We start from the raw sequence: 21,531 nt of genomic DNA, 5'->3' as shown, positions 1-21,531 counted from the left end.
TTTAATCATCTCTTTAGAAGGGGAAAACAGTGATAGTACTTGTTGAATCAGAATTACTATCAAAATTCAAAAAGCTGACCATATTCATTTAGCCACAAGCCAATCTTATTCAAATCAGGACACAAATACTACATCATCCATTCATGATCTGAATTCTAGTATATGAGATCAATTTAAATATGGTACACATAAAAAGTCATGAGACATTTGTTTCATAATAAATAAGGCAGTGGCCAACTATTACTCATTAGTAGCTTTTTTGAGATAAGCTATCAAGTCTGCCCTTTCTCCCTTCTTCTTAATGCCAGTGAAGATCATTTTTGTTCCAGGGATGTACTTCTTAGGATTCTCCAAATACACCATCAGTGTCTCCTCTCCCCAGGTGATGCCTCTGTTCTTGTTGGCATCTGTGTAAGAGAATCCGACAGGCTGACCTGTCTTTCGCCCAAACAGACCATGGAGATTTGGCCCAGTCTTGTGCTTGCCTCCCTTTTCCACAGTATGGCACTGGGCACACTTCTGAACAAAAATCTTCTTGCCCTTCTCAACATCACCCATTTTTAAATCGTTCTTTCTCCGTGCACGACTAAGAGGTGCCCGCTCACAAACCGAACGTCCTGCTCTCTCGATTCTTTTTAAATGCAGCGCTGTGCTAAGCGTAAGCAGTTGTTGGCAGCTTCTGTGACAGTGTCTCCAGCTGAGTCATACGACTGCCCTGGTGCTGGCCTCTGAACTCAATATTCCTAATCTTTGCTTCTAGTTTAGCAGCTCCCTTCCTTATCCCTAGCACTGAGCCTTTACTATGCATTCATTCATTCGTTCATTCATTCATTCCATTAATTTTCGATGGTTTGCTACAGTGCCAAGCACTGTCGCTGCCACCAGGGAGTTTATGGTCTAATAGTATTTAAAATAATATTTGTGGGACTTCCTGGTGGCGCAGTGGTTAAGAATCCACCTGCCAACGCAGGGGACACGGGTTCGAGCCCTGGTCCAGGAAGCTCCCACATGCCACGGAGCAACTAAGCCCATGTGCCACAACTACTGAGCCTGCGCTCTAGAGCCCGCGAGCCACAACTACTGAGCCCACTTACCACAACTACTGAAGCCCACGTGCCTAGAGCCTGTGCTCCGCAACAAGAGAAGCCACCGCAATGAGAAGCCCACACACTGCAACGAAGAGTAGCCCCCGCTCTCCACAGCTAGAGAAAGCCTGCGTGCAACAACAAAGACCCAACGCAGACATAAATAAATAAATAATTAAAAATAAAATAATATCTGTATGCGATGTATATATATATATATACACAACGGAATAGTATTCAGCCACAAGAAAGAAGGAAATCCTGCTGTGTGCGACAACATGGATGGACCTTGAAGGTATTATGCTCAGTGAAATAAGTCAGACAGAGAAAGACAAGTACTATATGATCTCACTTATATGTAGAATCTAAAAAAAGCTGAACTCAGAAACAGAGACTAGAATGGTGAATGGGGGAAAGGGGGATGTTGGTCAAAGGGTACAAACTTCCAGATATTGGATGAACAAGCTCTGGGAATCTAAGGTACAACATGGTGATTATAGCTAATGATACTGTATCATATACTTGAAAGCTGCTACCAGAGTAGATCTGAAATGTTCTCACCAGGAAAAAGAAGTAGGAATTATGCGATGTGATGCAGGCCTAAGATGTGATGCAGGTGTAAGGTATGGTGGTAATCACTCGTGTATCAGATCAACACTTTGTACACCTTAAACTCACATAATGTTATATGTCAACTACATCTCAATAAAGCTGAAAAAAAAATAGTATCTGTATATGGCACCTACCATGAACCAAGCATATGCTAGGCATTTTATATGTAACTAAATTATTTTTCATAAGAGTTCAGCAAAGTACTTGATAGCCGCCCTCCCTTTTTAAAACAAAGGAAGAATTAAGGTTAAATAAATGGCAGCATTTGCTTCCTACTGCCCTGCAATCACATTTCCGGGAGGCAGCATTGTCAGGACTTCTTGCTGACAGCCGTCCTTGCCCCCTTTGCTCACAGGAGTGTGTGTAAAGGCCACTTCCTCGTGACCGCTGTGACTGTCCTGTCGTACAGCTCAAGTCAGTTTGCCCCCTGAATAGCTCAACATCTTGGTTAAAGAAATTTCCCTGAGAATGGAGACTGGACTTTCAGATCCCTGAGGGCGTTGGACCCGCGGGGGGAATGGGGAGGCTGAGTGGTGCACTCCTAGTAGAGTAGCCTAAGGAGAGACTGATGAAACAGTGTTGAATCACGGCTATGGAGAAAACTGTTTCAGGTCTTTTTCTCATTTGCAAACTGACCTACCCTGAGCAGTTTGGGGGAGTAGGGGTCATTTTTGGCATTTCAATATTCCTCCCTGATGCTGGGAAGCCGTGTGTGTGTGTGTGTGTGTGTATAAAATATAGGTAATCTCAAATGCACAATTTTGAGGGCTGATACCAAGTCTTGGATGTCAAGTTTATAAGCGCTTGACACAAAAGTAGAAGGATGGTATGTGAGGTAACCTGCTGATTGGCTGTGATAGGTAAATTCATGCATTTTGGAGTTGGAGCGGTTTCTGGTTTAGATTACCCTGGCCAAGCAAGACCCACCCTCGGACACTACCAAAACCAAGTCAGCTGAGCTTGTTTTTATCCAGAAGCCTCACAACCCTGTCCTTGCTGGTCCCGACCCAGCTTCTATCTCCCCACCTCTCCCAAAGGCCGTCTAGCAAACTACCGGCTAGCTCTTTTCTGCCTCTCTTTGCCTTGCCGGGAAACCAACTGCTCTGAAAGCCACTCCACAGCCCCTCCAGGTGGTGGCGTTTATTCTCAAACCTCATCTCACCTTCCTCCGGCCAGGGAGTTGGGGTTTGGGTCCTCTCTGTACCACTCCCAGATTATTCTCCACCCACTTCGAAGAAAATCTTGCCCATTTTAGGTTCATGCCATTCTCTATCACCTTCACCCCCTACTTTGTGTTCTGCTGACTTTCCCATCACTCCCCGTGGAAGGGGATGCCAGTTGTTCCCCGATATCTGATTCCCCTTTCTAGAAATAGGACCTTCCAGTATTTTAGCAGGGGTTGTGGCTGCTCAAAATAAAGATGACATCTCCCAGTGTCCCTTACAGCTGTGACTAAATTCTGTTTTGTTTTGTTTTTGGCCATGCCATGTGGCATGTGAGATCTTAGTTCCCTGACCAGGGATTGAACCTGTGACCCCTGCAGTAGAAGCATGGAGTCTTAACCACTGGACCACCAGGGAATTCCCTGTGACTAAATTCTGATTGGTAGGAGAGAAAATGATGTATACAACTTCTACATGTTCTTAAAGGAAGGGGTGCAACCAGAACTTTTTTCCAATGACTTCCTCCATTCTACCTCGGCCATGGAATTTTGTCATCACCCAGATGTGCTTCATTTCCACACTCACTCAAGCACCCTACCTCTGACCATAACCTCCCTTCCTTCCATCATGCATCTTCCTCTTCAGTACTTGGATCTCAAAGTCATCAGGACCTCCAGCTCAATCACATCTCTCCCCCAATCCATTTCTTCTCTCTTTTTCCCTCCTTATCCAACTTCCAGTAACAGCTTTTCCAGTGCTCTTCAACTTGACCCAGTATCTTTTCATCATTCCCATTTGACAAAATCCCAACCCATCAGCTTTCCCAGAGAAAGCCGCACAACAGGGCAGATTGTCCCATTAGAAATTCAGCATTACCCACCTATGGGGGAAACGGGGAATCGGAATGAGAAACAGAGACCAAAGGTAATAAGAGAGGGCACCCAAGTGGAGCAATGATAATAATGTACCATGAACAGAAGGGGTATGGTGACCTCAGCTCACTACACCCGAGGTCTGAAACAAGACCATTAACGATAATGTCCAAACCTAAGTCTTGTCTTTTTTTTGGGTCTCATCAGTCAACAGCTCTCTGACCAAATTCTTTGTTAGACACCGGAGGCTCCTACGGTAGCATCACACACCTCCTTTTCTAGCCCAAGTCACTGTTGTAATTTCTTTTTCAGCATTGCAGTCTTTTGTTGTTGTTGTTTTGTTTTGTTTTGTTTACCATTGCAATCTTACATTGAATGATGTGTTTCTTTGCTCAACGAGCCGTCTCCTCAGTAGAGTGTAAACTCCATGAGAGCAGGAACTCCATTTCTGCCCTCCACTGCATCCTACCACCTAGCATGGTGCCTGTCAGCTACAAGGTGCTCAATAAATATATGTTGAACAAGTGAATAAATGTGAATGTTAAAATTAGTAAAGGTTGATACACATTTTTTTTCCTTAATAGAAGAGTGAACTTAGTGAATTGGGCTTATGGGTGGCTTTGCTTTGCAAGTCCTCAAGCATTTCCCTTTTTTATTTCATTCCTCCAGTCATTCAAAGTTACAAGCTCTTGTCCTCATGTCAAATGAAGGACAGTGTATGCATGTGTTGGGGCGGGGCGGGGGCGGGGCGTGGAGAGACAGGGAGAACCAGTAAGTCTTGTCTCTGTCTTAACACCTGCCTGGCAGCCAACAGGGCCTTCAATTTCACAGAAGAAGACACGGCCCTGAACTGAGCATGCGTTCATCCCTTTCAGCCTGATATGTGCTGGAAGGAGGGCTCCAGGAGGGCCGGGCACAGAGAGGGGGGGCGTGTGTGCAGGGGTCCAGATGGGACCCCTGGAGAAGACCACTTTCTCCAGAGAGGCTCCCAGCCTCTCCAACAGGCCAGCGCACCCCTGGGCGTCCCTCCAAATAGCACCTGGGACACCCCGCCCAAACCCAGGTGTGGACAACGGGGGTAGAAAGGAGAAAAGGAGGTGGACACCAGACAGTTGTGAGCCTGTGGGAGGAGGGTGTCCCCCAAAGCAGCTGAGCCTTCAGAGGCCCCGGGGTCCCACAAGCTGTATTTATTTCCCCAGCACCTGCTGCATTCAAGACCCTGGGGCGGAAATCAAAGAAATCCTCAGCCTGTCATTAGACATTTGGGGGCAGCAAACAGCCAGATGGTGGAGCCTCGGGCACTGCTGCGGTGGGGCCTGGGTTAGAGACCTGTCTTGGGCTTCAGGAAAGACCTTCCTATGTGAGCAGTCTACTAGGAGTGCCGGCGACTGTGGGCCGTTTCCCCCCAGGACGGGTGGCTTTGTGCAGCTTCATCTGTCTGCTCAGGCTGGAGGAGAAGCCCGTGGCTAGAGAATGGGACAAAGGGTGTGAAACAGGGAGCCCCGCCCCATCTGTCACTCAGGTAAGAAAACTGTCAAGGGCCTCCTCCCTGGGCGGGTGCACACACAGAGGGAGAGGGCCGTGAAGCAGACAATTTCAATGAAACATCTTTGAGAGGAAGCTCGGGGTACAGGTGGGAGCTCACAGCAGGGGATGCAGCCCAGAGTCTCAGGATCAGGGAAGGATTCCCGGGATTAGCTGACACCTGAGGGATGCCTAGCAGCTGGTCACAGGAGAGGGGAGGGAGGGAAAGCCGAAGATATTTGCAAAGCCTCAGAGTTGAGCAATAAGGCGAGTTAAGGAACTGAACAAAGATGAGTCTGTCTGGAACATTAAGTACAATGGGAAACAGAACAGGCAGTTAAAGGCCTAACAGAGCATGTCAAGGAATCTGGATTTTCTCCTAAGAGCAATGGGAAACCACCCAAATGGGTTTATATTAGGGAGAGACATGATCACTCCAGCTGCAGAGGAGGAAGACAGGAGAGGATGTGGGGAGTCCCATAAGAGGGCTTTGCACGCTCCAGACAGAAATAGTGCTGGCCAGGACTAGGGTGGCGGCAGTGGAGATGGAGAGGGATGAAAGGATTCAAGAGATGTCAGGAGGGACTTCCCTAGTGGCTCAGTGGTTCAGAATCTGCCTGCCGATGCACGGGACACGGGTTCGAGCCGTGGTCCAGGAATATCCCACATGCCGCGGAGGAACTGAGCCCGTGCGCCACAACTACTGAAGCCCATGCGCCTAGAGCCCGTGCTCCGCAACAAGAGAAGCCACAGCAATGAGAAGCCTGTGCACCGCAACGAAGAGTAGCACCCACTCACCGCAACTAGAGAAAGCCCGCGTGCAGCAACGAAGACCCAACGCAGCCAAAAATAAATAAATAAATAAATTTATTAAAAAAAAAAAAAAAGAGACGTCAGGAGGTAGAATCACCAGGCACTGGATGTGAAGGGAGGAGAGAGAAGGGCTGATGATGAAGCCCAGACTTTTTGCTTGGACCACTGGGTAGGTGATAATTTCATTAACTGTGATAGGAACACAGGAGATGGCACATGTATGGGAGGAAGATGACGTGCTCTGCTTAGGACGTGTTGAGTTTGAGGTGTCAGTGGGACACAAAAATGGAGGTGTCCCCCAGGTAGTCAGAAGAGATCTGGGATGGAGATGAAGGTTTGGGAGGCACTGGTCTATGCGTGGGGAAGGTGATCTGGCAGGAGTGAGTAGAGCCTGGTAACCCAACATTGAAGGGGTTGGCAGCAAAAGAGGAGGCTGAGAAGGAATGGCACCACTAACCTTACAGTCTAACCAGCTGAGTGGCTTCCCACTGCCCAAGTCACTGGAGCATCCTGGGATGCCCCTGGGAAGGTATCCAGGGCAACAGAAGGGACTAGGGAGTCAGCCTGTTCTCCTCACCACTGAGTCCTGGCTCTGCTGACCCCACCTTCACAGCGAGGCAAACCCTTCTCTCCCCTAGATCCTTTCCCAACGTAGTACAGACAGCCCTCCCCACTCCCAAACACCTCACCTGCAGAAGGTTACAAGGAAATGGCTTGGCTAAACAAAGCAGGTGAAAAGAGCTAAATTATGTGGCACTTTGGAGGCTGCGGCCCCGTGGACTCCCAATGGCACCTTATAGGAGGTGCCAAGGGAAGGAACAGGGGGCATCCCCACTGGGTTAAGGACACAAGGATCCTGGCCTGGGTCACAGCCCGAGGAAACCTCTCCTTACCCTTGAGGATGTGATGGGCATCCCCCTCTCCATGAGGACCCATCAGATTATGAAACGCAGTGATGGGACCAACCCCCAAGCCCCTCACCCCCACCTCCCTCAGACGCTAAGCAGGTCACCAGGGGAATGTCCACCACCACACACCACCTCTCCCATCTGACCATGTCCAAGTTGCCTCCTCCTCCCACTTCTGGAATAAATGCTGAGAAACAGGTGTGAGATGCAGGAGGGCAGGTTAAGGAGTCAACACCGGGCGTTGCCAGAACTGAGTCGGAAGAATACGTAACCCATTCTGAGGCTGGTGGGGACGTGTGTAGCTCACTAGCTCCAGACACAGGGGCCTTATGAAGAAATGGTACAGAGCACTGACATATGGCGCGGTCATCCCTGCTTTGCTGGCCAATGATAATCCCATAGTGAAAAGTGATGCATCGCAGAATTCCACTGTTGGCGAGTGGGGGACAGAGGGTAAAGTGCCCAAATTGTGACTTGGGGGCAAGAACAGAAGCCCTCTCTCCTCTTTGCCCTATCCACAATCAAACCCTGCATCAGAAGCCCTATTCCTGTCATTGGTGTCTCCGTTCTTCTTGGCAAAGTCTCCACCTTTGAACCTGCTCTTTCTGCTCCATATCTTGTGGATCATCCATATTATTACTGCCCTTGCTTTTTGCTTATCTGGCTTCATCTCCTCCTCTCCCACCTCTACCAGCTTAGTGCAGACCCTCATCACCCCAAACTTGGGATATTACAATGACCTCTTCTATTTCACCCCCAACTGGTCTAACACCAACTGGATGTACTATAATACAATTCTGGTATATACATATACACACACACACAATTACCAATTGTGTGTATATATATATATATATATATATATACAGACATATATATATACACACACAACACACACATACATATATATATACACACACCAATATATGTATATATATATACCAATTTTTTTATGTTCAAATCCACTTTTATTAAAATTATTTGGCAATTCTGGCAGCAGTATAAAGTCTCTGACCACTGGACACATTAGACATGAGTTTATAATTTTGGTTTGTTGTGGGTTTGGGTACATGTACTTTTCTAAATCTTCTGCCCTTCATTTCCTCACCAAATGGCAAAGTGCCTTAAGTTTCTCTATCTGAAATACCCTATTATTTATAGAACAGGAATTTGTAAAATAAGATTGAAAAAATAAAATGCACAGATTCAAAAAATTCTCTTCAAATATTAAAAACATACAAAGTATATTGAAGACATCTACGTTTAGTACAATAGATGTGTATATATATTTATGTGTGTATATATATATATATACTAATTTACACACACACACAGAGTTTTTAAAGGTTACACTCCATTTACAATTTTGTTTTTTAATTTTGATAACTGTATTTAAATAGTTTAATTTTCTTTGTATTCCTGTATATTTTATTTTTTTATAATGGTTATATTTCCCTGTACATATTATCCTTGTTGCTTATCCATTTAATTTAATTTAATTATTTATTTTCGGCCACACAGCATGTGGGATCTTAATTCCCAGACCAGGGATTGAACCCACACCCCCTGCCGTGGAAGCGCGGAGTCTTACTACTGGACCGCCAGGGAAGTTCCCTATATATTTTATCTTATGAATTTAAGAACATTATTCTGAGTAGGGGGGTGGTCCATGGGCTTCACCATACTGCCAAGGGGGTGCATGGAAGCAAAAAAGTTAAAAACCCTGCTTGGTAGAAATATATATTGTCCTTACTCTTCCCAAAGGGATGCTTGACTTTGTGCACTGAGCTACCTCTCTGGTCCGAGTCCATCACTTCCACCTCTTGGTGCCCTCAAAGGTGATGGGGTGGGGGCTCTGAGACAACTGTCCCCAAAGCAAAAAAACTGCATCAGGGGCTTCCCTGGTGGCGCAGTGGTTGAGAATCTGCCTGCCAATGCAGGGGACACGGGTTTGAGCCCTGGTCTGGGAGGATCCCACATGCCGCGGAGCAACTAGGCCCGTGAGCCACAACTACTGAGCCTGCGCGTCTGGAGTCTGTGCTCCGCAACAAGAGAGGCCGCGATAGTGAAGAGGCCCACGCACCGCGATGAAGAGTGGCCCCTGCTTGCCGCAACTAGAGGAAGCCCTCGCACAGAAACGAAGACCCAACACAGCCAAAAATAAATATAAAAAATAAATAAATAAATAAATAAAAACAAAAAACAAAAAACACTGCATTAACTGCATGCAGGGCATTGGAAGAGGGAATGTCCCAGGAGTACAGAATCAATCAGTTGCAGGCCTACTTCAAACCAGTGAGTTGAGAGCTGGACACACCCTCACCTTCTTGAGAAAAGTAGCTTCGGGCCATCTCAGCCTTCTGAGATCTCTCCCATGATACTGGTCAGCCTAGCCACAGCCAGCTGGACAAGGAAGGGATCTCATCCGTGTCTGGCTAGTGGCCAGGCAGGAGAGCTGGCCAAATAGGTACTTTCAGATTGGATGGTGACTAACTGACCCAATTTGATCCTGTCTCTTGGGAAGTTTGAACTTGAACACGCAGGGGGAGTCAGCGGTTGGGAAGGCCATAAGAAGTGACAGACACAGAGAAAAAGGTGAAGGGTGAGGGAGAGGGAAGTGGAGTTAAGAGCAGGAAGTTGCCAAGTCAGGGTTTCCTTCCACCCCACTCCCCCAGAGGAGGCCCTGCCCTGCACCTCTGTCACTTCCTGGAGGTCTGCTTCCTACCATCTGGAAGAGCCCACCTAACCTGTGCCCCAAGAGCTCCAGAACTGTGGAGGGCCAGGCATCCCGAGATGCACAAGAGGCTCACAGCAGAGCGTGACGCCTAACGTGCCAGAGACCCAAAATGAGGAAGCTGGGGGGATTCTCCTCAGTCTCCCTAATCCAGTCTGACCTCCTCTTGGCCCATGAATAAGCCCCCACCCCTTGTGCCCGGTACCAGGGCCCTGTTAATTTCTATGTCCTTGCAGGTCCCTTTCCAAGGGTTCCCTATCTGCTTGACTGCTCACCAAGCAGCCAGAGCCAGTATTGCCAGTGGGGGCCAGGTGGGAGCAGAAGACAAGCCAGCAGAAATGGGGAGGGAGGGATAGAGACATACATCACCCCCTACGTGAGGGAGGCAGCATGGGGTTGACCCCTGAGACCTGGCTCCCTTGGTTCCCCATGTCCAGGCTCCTTCTCTCCCTTGGGGGTCTATAACACACCCCTCTTCTTTCTAATTGCTCATGGATCAAACTTAGTCCGCTCTCTTTGCCCCGAAACAGATTCAATTCAACTACATCCGTACTTCCTTTACTTCTAACCATGTTTTAGAGTTGAGGAAATGAGGCTCAGAGAGAAGTCTGATGCTGGCTGTCAGAAGTGAGGAGTTCACGCTCCTCAGCACACCCTGACCGTGGCCAACCCTCCAGCCTCACAGCTCCCTGCCATCCATTCCCCAGGGCACCCTTGCCAAACTGATATACTTACATTCCCCAAAACACGGCCCTCTCATTTCCAAGTCTTTGCTCCCGATGTTCCCCTTGGCTAGCATACCCCTAGGTTGCCCTGGTGAATTCTGAGTCAACCTTTAAGACTCAGAGTGTCCTCTACTGTTCTTTGTATACTCCTGGTGAGGCAGGGGCTCTGTCCTAATAGCCTTTATATCTCCACCCTTTTGCTTAAGGCCTGGTAAGGGGAGGGACCAAAGAATATGTGCCCCTTGGCCCCAGTGTCACAAAATTATTACGGTCCAGAGGTATGATCAGCACTTGGAACCCAGTGGGTAGACAGGCTGGGACCTGGGACCTTTTGCTGCAATGCTGCAATGCTTGCACCTGGACACACCTCTCCTCCAGCAACCAAATACAAAGAAACGGTATGGGACTAAAAATAACTACGTGTGCATGCACAGTTGGGGTAAATTCTGGACAAAAGATACAAAGAGACCAAAAAACCCAACTGCCACTTTTGAAGAGCCTGGAGCAAAAGCAGGGGGTGGCAGGGCCTTGGCTTCTATGACTTCATCTAGACTAACTGGCATACCCTGACTTTCGGTTTCCCATTTCTAGAAAACTGCTCCCATCAGTAAACCATTTGACCTTAGGGCTGTCAAGAGGCTCATCTAGAAGATCAGGCCTGCTGGAGTAAGTTTGTTCTCTGGTCTCTATACACTGGTGCAGTAAGTCTCCACTCTCGACTACTGCAAGCAGAGTTGCTGGGTTCAGGGTTTGGCACACCTTTAAGGTAATGTCGGGGGTGTCCATTAGGAGGGAAAGATATCTTGTTAACCTTCCTCTAGTCAACCAATGATGTCCTCTGACCTCCAGCACAGACTATACCTGATGAGGGGTCAACACATCTAAGTGTTGTCCCAGGGTGAGCTTGGAAGCCTCATTAGCCAACAGGGCTGTAGCTGCTACTGCCCGCAGGCAGCTTGGCCATCCCAGGCCCACTGAGTCCAGTTGTTTTAAAAAGAAAGCCACTGGTCTCTGATCTGGTCCCAGCTTTTGGGTCAGGACTGCTGGTGCTCTCCCTGACCTCTCGTGAACGTATAGGGTGAAGGGCTTGTCCAAACGAGGTTGGTACTCTGATCAACTCAGGCTTTAGAGTCCCAAAGGCCCGCTGGTGGTCCTTATTCCATTGAAGGCATTCCCTTTCTCCTCCCTTTAGAGCGTCATATACAGGTTTTGCTACAAGGCCATAATTTGGAATCCAGATACGACAGAACCCAGCCATCCCGAGAAAGCCTCGGAGTTGCCTCTTTGTGGTTGGAGACAGTAATGCACTAATTGCTATTTTTCCATCTATGGCCAGGACTCATGCCCCTAGGGGTCAAAACAAATCCTAAATATTGAACCCCTTGCTGTGAGATCTGAGCCTTAGTTGGAGAGACTTTATATCCTCTTTTCGCCAGAAAATTTAGGACCCTAACAGTATTTTTATCTGAATCTTGTTTGGTCTCACTACTTATCAATAACTCATCAACATATTGTAACAGAGTTCCCTTCTCAAGGCTCAGTTCCTTCAGTTCCCTTGCAACGCATTTCCAAAAAGATGGGAGCTGTCCCGAAAACCCTGCGGACGCACCATCCATGTATATTGGGTAACCTCCAGGGGGTCAGGGTCCCTCCATTCAAAGGCAAAAAGGTATTGAGAGTCTGGGTGTAGGGGAATACAGAAAAATGCATCTTTGAGGTCCAAAACAGAGAAATACTGGGCGCTCTCTGACACCTGGGTGAGGAGGGTTATGTATGGGTTTGGCACCAGAGGGTGAAAAGGGATGACTCCCACATTCACGACTCTTGCACAAACCGACACTCCCCGTTAGACTCTTGCACAAACCGACACTCCCCGTTAGGCTTCTGAACGTGGAGGATCAGGGTGGTGCAAGGCGATTGGCAGGGCCTAATGAGTTCGTGTTTTAGGTTGGATTCCCCTCAGGGCCTCAGGCTTTTAAGGATATTGTCTCTTCCAGGGGTATTTTTCCCCAGGCCTTAACCTTATTTTTATTTGGGGAACACATTTTGCCCTTCCTGGCACCGAGGTATCCCAAACTGCAGGATCTACTTGTTCTCTAATTTCCTGAGGGATGTCTTGGGGAATATTTTGATGCCCAACAGGTGGGTCATCTGGGGCTACTAATAGATGCACTCTCTGTTCGAATTCTTTACCTCCTTGGACTTCACCCTGTTCTAAGAATACACTAGCTCCTAACTTATTTAGCAAATCTCTCCTGAGGAGAGGGATAGGGCATTCTGGCATGTACAAAAAGGAGTAATAATAACGGACCCGATTCCGCAGGCAAAGGGAGATGTAAGTTGCCTTACCTTTAGCTGTCCATCAACTCCCGTCACAGTACAGTCATGGTTGGAGAAGGGGCCGGCTGGCCAAGTCAGAACAGAGCAGGCAGCTCCAGTGTCTACCAGAAATTCAGTTCTCCTACCTGCCACATGGACGGTGACCCGAGGCTCCACTGGAGAAATGAGGATGGATCGAGTGGGATCTGGAGCTGGCCAGGCGCTCAGGCCATCAGTCAGTGTGTGGGAATCTCTCATCTGAGAGATTCGCAAGGAAATGGGGCCAGTCGGGTTTGCCCCTCAGGCGTCCCACAGGAGGGCGCTCAGGGCATTCCCCCTTCCAGTGCCCCTCCTTCAGACAAAAGGCACACTGGTTTGGGCCCAGGTGGTTTCTTGATGGTCTGTCCAGCCTTCTCGTCCCTCCAGGGTCCCCTCAAGGTGGTGGGTGAATCAGAGTAGCCAAAAGCTGCGTTTTCTTTATTAGCCTCTTATCCTTATTGGCCTCCTCCGTTAAGTCTCAGTTGTTATAGACCTTGAAGGCCTCCTCCACCAGGGTTGACAATGGGATTTGGGGCCCAGCCTCAAGCTTTTGTAATTTTCTCCGGATATCAGGAGTAGCCTGGGTGATAAATGCATGGCCGACAGTGTCCTCCCTTCTGCAGACTCAGGGTCTGTATTGGTGTCCTTCCTGAATGCCTCTGTCAACCGGCTCAGGAAGGCTGCCAGGTTTTCATCTTTTTCCTGTGTAACCTCTCAGACCTTATCATAATTTACAGGCTTCACCATACACCTTTTCATTCCTTCTGATAAACGAGTAATATAATGTCTCATCCTAGCCTGGCCTACACGGTATTCATAGTCCCAGTGTGGGTCATGTTCTGGGATTGCATCCCCATCCACCTGATAAATCTGGTGGTGTGGATTGGTGGCCAGTAGGCCATCTGCGTGTTCCCTGGACTTCCTCAGTATACGCTCCTTTTCATCCGGGGTACAACAGTGGGCCAGAATAGCCATGATGTATTTGGGAAGTCTGTCAAAAATTTTAAAAAGTTTTTAAACACCCGGTTGGATAGGATCATAGGTTGCTGTGAAACAATATTGATTCCTTGAGCCAAGGTAGGGAAAAAAATCAAAAGTAAATATAGATCATTTAAAGGCACAGGAACTCACACGATCTGTTATCAAAAGCAGCATTCCAGGACAACTTTGTTCTCTTATGAGAGACAGAAACCAAATCCAGTCTTGCATCAGCCTGATCTTCATAAAGTCTATTTACCTAATTAAATTTAATCCAACCTTAGAAAAGCCTGATCACACACAAAATTCTTTTCTCACTGTTCCTCTTCCGCAAACCTTCTGAGGCCATACTTTGTCCCGTATTCTTTTCCCATTCAGAAATAGCCAGCTCTAGTGACACAGGCTGCAACATGGGACCCTTTGCTGCAGTGCTGCAGTGCTGCAGTGCTTGCACCTGGACACACCTCTCCTCCAGCAACAAAATACAAAGAAATTGTACGGGACTAAAAATAACTGCACGCATGCGCAGTCGGGGCAAATCTTGGCTAAAAGATACAGAGACCAAAAAACCCAACTGCCACTCTTGAAGAGCCCGGAGCAAAAGCAGGGTACTGCGCATGCCTCCTGCACACACCACCTATGGGGTGGGAAAACCACCTAAGCCCCCCCTCCGGCCTGACCCCTGGACACACCCCTATACCCTCACCGACATAAAGAACAAGCTCACCACCGCCTCAGGGAGCCAGCAAGCAAGGGAAACTGTTGTTTGCTCTCACTTCCCCCTGCTGCAGCAGGGGCCCCAATAAAACCTTGCCTGAATTTCTTGTCTGGCCTCTGATCAATTTCTATTAATTAAGGAGGCCAAGAACCCTGGTCAGTAACAGGATGGCCTCAGGATGAGAATCCTCTTGCCCACTTTTTGGCTTGGAAGTAGATGACATCTAGAACCCCTGAGGGTATGGGTGGTCCCCTGGGTTCCAAAATTCACCCTGTTGGGTTTATTCAATCACTCAACAGTACATCATGGGTCTGTTATGCTCCAAACACTCTGCCAGGTGCTGGGGATCAAAGATGAATGGAGCAATTAGCTGGGAGGATACACTTGAGCTGAAACTTTAAGAACACTCTAAAAATCTGTAAAAGAGAAAGTTTATCTGTGCTTTCGTCCAGGCGTGTGTGTGAGGGGTGGGCAACACCTCCCTCCCCACCCCTCCATCCCCTCGCCTCACCTCAGTTCCCAAGGTGAAGATTTGAGGGGAATTAGATGTATAATCCCCGGTTTGGGTCTTGCTTTCAGGAAGGCGTGAGGTGAGGCCTGAATCCTAACCCGGCCCCGCACACCTGGCCCCATTGTTCCCCTAATTCCCTGCATCCGGGAATTAGCGATCTGGCTGGCAGCTCATTCCCTGTCAAGAGGCCCGGGAGAGTGATATGGGAGACCCTGAAACTATCCCCACCAACTCAAGAGACCCCACAAGACATCGGTCCCTTGGACGAGCAACGGCCCCTAAGGAGGGTCTCAGGCAACACTCTTAGAAAGTGCGACCCCTTTAGAAGGAGGAGACCGGCGGGCGCGGGCCAGTAACCACGAGAGTGTCACAAGTCCTAAACCGAAGTCTCAGCTCCTAGCGGACCCCGGGGTCCCACCCCGCGCCCTCCTAAGAGCTTGGCTTCCGGGAGGAGCTCCGCTGGGGCACCGCCCTCCAAGGCGCGGGCGCCAATTGGCCAGCGTGATCGCGGGGCGGGGCCAAATCCTAAAGGGTCAGGAGCAGAGGAAGACCTGAAGGGGGCCGGGGCTGCTGCGAAACGGAGGTGATGCAAAGTGGCCCCATGTGGGTTTCTTTTAAATCTTTAATGCTCATACCCTAGTCTCAGGCCCATGGAGCCCACGCGAGACTACCCACTGTTCGGGGGCGCCTTCTCCGCCACTCTCCCTCCGGGGGCCATCGACGTAAGGTAAGAAGGCCCGGGCGCCAAAGGAGGCTGACCAGGTGGGTTGCGGGAAGTAGCCGGGGTCAACCAGGGTGTGCCTCGCCTCTCTCCAGCGACCTCCGACCGGTCCCGGACAATCAAGAAGTTTTCTGCCATCGCGTGACAGACCAGAGCCTGATCGTGGAACTTCTGGAGCTGCAGGCGCACGTGCAGGGCGAAGAGGCGGCGCGGTGAGGGAGGCGGGCCCGCGGCTGGCCAGTGGGAGGACCAGAGCCGAAGGAGTGGGCGGGGCCTGTGGCGGGACGGTTAATCTGGGCAATGAGAACTCCAATGGTAACACCACATCACCAGAAATGAGCGAAGTTTAGGATAAGAGATGCTTGTAAGGGGCAGGGAGAAATGCCCCTCCCTGACCCTGCTCCCCCAACTCCAGGTACCATTTTGAGGACGTTGGCGGGGTGCAGGAGGCTAGGGTTGTGCAAGTGGAGGCTGTGCAGCCCCTCCTTTTGGAGAACCTGGCCCTGAGGGGCTGCTGTCAAGAAGCCTGGATCCTCTCTGGCAAGCAGCAGGTAGCTAAAGAAAACCAGCAGGTGAGGGCCAGGGGAGTGTGAGACGTCTTGGAGGGGTGAAGGGGGTGGCTTTAGGGAATCAGGTAAGCATCCTGACTCTGATCACTTTAGGTAGCAAAGTATGTGACACTGTACCAGGCCTTGCTGCGGCTGCCCCACTACCAGACTGATCTCCTGCTCACCTTCAATCAGCCCCCGTAAGGAGAACAGAAAGGGTACATGGCTCATGACTGGGTCCCCAGGAGAATTGGCTTGGAGGGGCAGAGTAGGGAGACTGGCTGGTGGGGTCCTCCAAGGAAGTGGGAGTGGGCCAGGGGTTTGGGGTCACAGATAACCAGGTTCTCTGGGAAACAGGAAATGGCAATTTACAAGCCCAAGGCCCAGATGATGTTCTCTCTCTATCTGTTCCCCACCCCAAGCCCTGAGAATAGGTCATCTCTTGGCCCTGAAAATCTTTCACTTCCGCCCTGGAGCCTGGGTGACTTTGAACAGTTGGTGACCAGTCTGACCCTTCACGATCCCAACATCTTTGGTCCCCAGTAAGGACGCTGAAATGCTGCATGCTGCTTCTGAAGACTTGGGGCCTCTGTTCTGCAAGGGGATCAAAGGGTTGGATATATTCCCCAAATTCCTTCCCAGTGCATAAACATAAGACACCTCCTCTCTGCAGAAATAAACTTGCTTTATAACCAATATAATCTCTGTGCCTTTGAATCTAACAGAACACCTGGGTCCCCCCAATTCCCTTTGGTCTTGGACGGTGGAGTTTCAAATTGTGCATGGGATCAGAAGGGACCCAAGGCCGGCAGTGGAGGAAGGGAGGAAATACACTTTGGAGTGATTGGTTCAGCCCTGAGAGAGGGGTGTGAAATTCACAGGGGTACGGGTAGGGAAGGTTTAAAGCGACACCCAAGGAAGGGAGGGAAACGATCCCTTGTAGTGATTCAACCCTGAGAAAACAGATGGGGAGTGGGGTTGGTGGTCCCCCTCTGATGGATGAAAGATCATCTGGTCAGAAGTCACCAGGTCATAACAATGGAGTCCGAAGAGTCCAAGGAGCGCCAACTTGGTGGAGTGTTGGAAGAGTGGCTGTTGTTATTTGGTGTACATGTAGTAGAGCGTGCGCAGCTGGTCCCAGAAGAAGAGGGAGAGGATGGTGTGGGGGCCGAGGCGGAAGTAGGAGGCACCTATACCCTTGTACATGCCCCAAATACCCTCTATCCGAGCCGTCTGCAGCAAAGCATCCAGCAAGCCCCGGTACATGAGGCCCTGAAAGTTTGAAGAGGAAGAGCAGAGTTTGTCAGAGGCCACCAGGGGCCTCACCTCAGCAGGCTGCATTTTAGGCTTCCTACCTGCACCCACAGTCTGCTTCCCTCACCCCTCTGGCTTTTCCTGCCTGCCTGCACCCCAGAGCACTCCCTTACCTTGCCCTGAGCATCTGTGGGCTGGTTGTAGAGCCTTGTGCTGACCACGTCAAAGGGTGTCATGGCCAGGACCACCGCAATGCCGCTCACCATGGCGGCCACCAGAGCCACCTTCCAGCTCTGGGGTGGAAATATCTAAGCGGGGGAGGGAGGAAGAGCTCTGTCAGTCAGCCAATCATTCAACCCCTCGGAAAGCCCAGGCCCTGCGCTGGGGATACAGTGGAGAGCTGGTAACTCAGGGAGCTTCCACTCCACCGGTGATAACACTGTGAAGGAGGAAGAGCGGAAGGCCCTGAGGACTCAGGTACACCTGGGAGGAAGTGGCAAGAGAACTGTGGGAAGGTTGTAAAGAGACAGTGACCCCCCAAGCCCTCCTGCCGCTCCCTCACATTGAATGTTGGCACTGTCCCTCTTCAAGCTGAGCCCACTTCAGCTTGCCCTCCCCCTGCCCACATTCCCAGGGTGGCCCCACCCCTTTCCCAGGCAGTACCTCCCGCTGGGTCATGAGGTCCTTGGTGGACGAGAAGGTGCACAGCTGGGTGGAGGAACCGACGATAACTCGGGGCAGGCCGCCCAGGGCCCCACGCCACAACCCCACCAGACCATGTTTCTGGCCAATCTTGATTAGCGCCTGAAACATGCCCTGGTTGGGGGAGGGGGGGGCAGAGAAAAGACCATGGGGGCGGCATCAGGGGCTGCCACCTCCTAACAGTGCCAAGGATGGGTCCATAAAAGGCACCCGATGTCTAGACAACCAGTGCCATGTGGGCTTAGAGCATGAATGTGGCCCTCACTTGTCTGCCAACCCACCTTCCCTCCCTCGCCACCCCAGAACAGGGCAGGGTATATGCAAGTGAGGACATCAGCAGGTCAGGAGAATGGGGCAAGAGAAACAGGTGCAGAAGCTAGAGGAACAGGGAACATGGGGATAAGAGGGTCTGGGTGGACTCCAGGGGCAGAGTAGGGCCGAACTGATGGGCTGGGCAGAGCCGTGGCCGCGTTGCGGCTGTTGCGTGCAGGCAGAAACCTGGGGGAAAATGGAAGAGAATGGGCAGGGATGCCAGCGGGTTGGAAAACCCTCACCTGATGGTTATACTGGTGCCCCACAGCAATTTCTGTGGCTGCCTGTGCCTGTAGGTGTGTCTTCACCTGGAGACGAGAGAGTATCACAGCCTATGGCCCAGCGGCCAGCCCCCCACCTCAGACACCCAAATGCCTGACCCCTTCACACTTCCTCTGCGGTGTTCGGCAATGAATATCCTTCTAATCTGATAATTATTGTTGTTCCCACCTAATAAACTGGTCATGAGACTGTGTCCCTTGGCTCCAGTCCTGGGGGATGGCTCTCCTAACGCTGCAAGACACCCCACCCCCTCTGCATCCTTCTTCCCTTGGGGGAAGGGGCGGGCATGGAGAGGTTGGAGAATGGCAACAATTCCTAAGACTGTTCATGTTAGGCAAGACCTGGTGTCCAGCCTCTCATGCCAGCTCCTACTCCCAGACCGGCAGACAGGCTCTTCGGCCACCATCATGACCAGGCTCCCCATCAGACTCTGGAGCAGGTTGTGAGTGGTCATCGGCAAAACTTGCTCTCTGGCCCCCAAGCCCTGTGGGGGGCATGTGTCCAGCTGACTTTGGAGAAGTCACTGTCCCTGAATCTCATACCCTGGGAATGAGACCAGACTGCCTCTCCTTCTACAGAACTCATTGCCTCCCAACGTCTTTCCAGAAAGAGTGCTAAGCAGGGCCAAGTCCTAGCAACAAGCAGCTGTGATGACCTTGAGCTAGTCACTTCCCCTTTCTGGGCCTCAGGTTCCTGACCCTTCACCGATACCAGATTAACTCAAAGGGGCAGACTGTGGGATAGTAATTCTGTAATGCCCAGGACTTCCCCTGATCCCCACACTCGTTGATGTATGTTAATCAAATTCCTCACCCTCCCCTACACAAATCCACTTCCAAACTCAGTATCAGGTTGTGAAGGCCCAGGCACCCACCCTACACCAAAGGTCTGCCCTGAAGGCCCCAAGCAAGACCCTTCTTCTCACCATGTAGATGGGGCTCCCCAAGTAGGCTCCCATGACCCCAGCCAGGGCCCCAGCTGCTGCGCTGCGGACGGGGCTCAGGGTGCCTTCAGCCGTGTGCAGGCAGCCCCCAGCTTCAGCCAGCCCGTAGGTGCCCAGCCGGATGCCGTTCATCAGGAACTGGTATAAGAGGGCAGGGGCCAGTCCCTTCTGCAGGGCTGCCAGGCCGTCCACCTTGCCGATGGTGATGAAGGCATGGAAGACGTTTCGGTAGTGTCGTCGGTAGGTCCCGGGGGCCTGCAGTTCTCCCTGCAGCTGCATCCTGGTCTTCACCACCTCCAGGGGATTGGTGAACAAACAGGCACCGCAGGCTGCCAGGCCGCTCATCAAGAAGTCCATGGTGGGACAGCAGTAGCAGGAACTGGCCCAGGGGTAAGAAAGTTAAAATGAGCTTCAGAAACGGAGTCAGAAAATCAGGGGAAAGCCTCAGTTCCAGCAGTCCAGGCTGCAGGAGGTAGAAATGCAGAGGTCTGGAGTCAAGAGTGTCAGGGTCAAATGTCAAGAGGTCAAGGGTTAGCTGGAATTTGGGAGTCAGGAGATGGCAAAGAGAGAAGAAATATGAGTTTAGGAGAATCTGGCGAGAAGGTTATGACAGGGACTTGTTAATCAAGGGATTTGAGGTCAAGGAGGGGCAGAAGCCAGGAGGGCGGCAGGTGGGATGCTGAGGATGGCCGGCTATGGGGGCCGGGAGTAGATAAGGGAAACGCGGAGCTGAGAGACCGGAGCCAGGGAGGAAGGAAAAAGAAAATCAGCAGGTTAAGGAGGGAAAGGATCCAGGAGAAGATCCGGTGGCCTCCCCGGACAGCAACGAGGTCTGTATCGGGGAAGGAAGTCGAGGCTCCGGCCGGGGATGAGCGCCCTCAGGCAGTTGCCGGAGCCCGAAGCAGCTTCACCCCAGGTAGCCTGCGGAGGCGGGGCCGCCACACTCCAATCACTGGCGAGCGGCGCCCAATGGGGAGCCTTAGCCGAGAGCCTCAGCCAATCAGCGCCGAGCCGGCTCTGCGGCCAATGGGAGGTGCTCTCGGCGACCCGGCCTCCGGAATCCGCAGAGAGGCGTTTGGAATTAACTCTCCCCACCCCGGTACCAGTGCCAGGGCTGTGGACTCGGAGTGCTGGGAGGGGTCCCCGGAGAGCAGAGGTTTTATCACTGGTGGGGAGGAGAGGTTGGACCCTGGGTTACTGGACGGGCGCAGAGGCCGAGTACGGAGGCAGCAGTCCCTCATCTGCCTGTTTGGGGCTGCTGCTCTTGCGGGCGGAGGGCTCCCCTCCTTCGCCTTGTATCCCGGGTCATCGCCGGGTGGGGCTGCCAAACTGTAGGTCCACTCCCTCTCGGTTCAGGCGCCAGGAGAGCCCGGAAACTGCGGCTCCTCCCGCGAGGCAGGTGGGACACACCTGCTGGACGGGACAGATCTCCTTAGGCTTGATAAAATATTTGTTAGGTTCCAGCGCGGGGGTGTGGTGGCTGCGGGCGCGGAGGAAGGGGTCCCGAAGGATGGCGAGGGAACATAGTCACATCCCTACGCTCTTTTGATCCTCACAGCAAACCAGGGAGAAGGCCAGACAGGCTAAGTAAGGCGGGATTTTGATCCCTGGGCTTAGGTTACACAGGGCCAGCAAGTGGTGGGAGAGGTCCTGAGACGCTGGACTCCTTCCTGTCCTAGTTCATGAGCCTGGTAATGGTTAATTACGCAAGAACTTCTGAGAAAAGAGACTCGGGAAGCTAGCTGGGAAGGGGTTGAGGGGGGAAGGC

General features: G+C 51.0%; 3 protein-coding genes across 4 annotated transcripts; 1 reads left to right on the top strand and 2 right to left on the bottom strand.

The window, feature by feature from the left end:
* Nucleotides 1-172: 172 nt before the first annotated feature.
* LOC133080260 (cytochrome c-like) lies at nucleotides 173-561 on the bottom strand. The gene has a single exon (XM_061176152.1). It carries the CDS (start codon nucleotides 556-558, stop codon nucleotides 241-243), a length of 318 nt encoding a protein of 105 aa, XP_061032135.1. The 5' UTR covers nucleotides 559-561; the 3' UTR covers nucleotides 173-240.
* A 14,980-nt stretch (nucleotides 562-15,541) lies between these two features.
* RANGRF (RAN guanine nucleotide release factor) lies at nucleotides 15,542-16,965 on the top strand. 2 transcript variants are annotated; one of them, XM_061174768.1, is made up of 5 exons: nucleotides 15,542-15,728; nucleotides 15,818-15,934; nucleotides 16,138-16,294; nucleotides 16,385-16,470; nucleotides 16,693-16,965. In XM_061174768.1, exons 1-5 carry the CDS (start codon nucleotides 15,652-15,654, stop codon nucleotides 16,814-16,816), a joined length of 561 nt encoding a protein of 186 aa, XP_061030751.1. In that variant the 5' UTR covers nucleotides 15,542-15,651; the 3' UTR covers nucleotides 16,817-16,965. The 2 variants fall into 2 exon arrangements, with proteins under 2 accessions (XP_061030751.1, XP_061030752.1); XM_061174769.1 differs by having other exon boundaries at nucleotides 16,385-16,488; nucleotides 16,693-16,780.
* Nucleotides 16,966-17,211: 246 nt separating this feature from the next.
* On the bottom strand, nucleotides 17,212-20,684 carry SLC25A35 (solute carrier family 25 member 35). Its single transcript, XM_061174767.1, has 5 exons — nucleotides 19,746-20,684; nucleotides 18,781-18,846; nucleotides 18,188-18,340; nucleotides 17,698-17,832; nucleotides 17,212-17,542 (listed from the first exon to the last, which is right to left on the bottom strand). Exons 1-5 carry the CDS (start codon nucleotides 20,118-20,120, stop codon nucleotides 17,369-17,371), a joined length of 903 nt encoding a protein of 300 aa, XP_061030750.1. The 5' UTR covers nucleotides 20,121-20,684; the 3' UTR covers nucleotides 17,212-17,368.
* Nucleotides 20,685-21,531: the final 847 nt, after the last annotated feature.

This window comes from Eubalaena glacialis, chromosome 19 (assembly GCF_028564815.1).
Source record: "Eubalaena glacialis isolate mEubGla1 chromosome 19, mEubGla1.1.hap2.+ XY, whole genome shotgun sequence".
In the NCBI taxonomy this organism is placed as follows: Eukaryota; Metazoa; Chordata; class Mammalia; order Artiodactyla; family Balaenidae; genus Eubalaena; species Eubalaena glacialis.
Note: the sequence above shows the minus strand (reverse complement) of the source record. Positions and strands in the feature narration are given on the sequence as shown.

Bases quoted from the DNA above. Each gene is read 5' to 3' on its own strand.
- LOC133080260 (XM_061176152.1), bottom strand. From the start codon at position 558: ATGGGTGATGTTGAGAAGGGCAAGAAGATTTTTGTTCAGAAGTGTGCC.
- RANGRF (XM_061174768.1), top strand. From the start codon at position 15,652: ATGGAGCCCACGCGAGACTACCCACTGTTCGGGGGCGCCTTCTCCGCC. The intron at 15,729-15,817 runs GTAAGAAGGCCC...GCCTCTCTCCAG, and splicing joins CCGGGGGCCATCGACGTAAG to CGACCTCCGACCGGTCCCGG. The intron at 15,935-16,137 runs GTGAGGGAGGCG...CCCCAACTCCAG, and splicing joins CAGGGCGAAGAGGCGGCGCG to GTACCATTTTGAGGACGTTG.
- SLC25A35 (XM_061174767.1), bottom strand. From the start codon at position 20,120: ATGGACTTCTTGATGAGCGGCCTGGCAGCCTGCGGTGCCTGTTTGTTC. The intron at 18,341-18,780 runs GTGAGGGTTTTC...TCCCCCAACCAG, and splicing joins GGCACCAGTATAACCATCAG to GGCATGTTTCAGGCGCTAAT. The intron at 17,543-17,697 runs GTAAGGGAGTGC...TCAAACTTTCAG, and splicing joins CCACAGATGCTCAGGGCAAG to GGCCTCATGTACCGGGGCTT.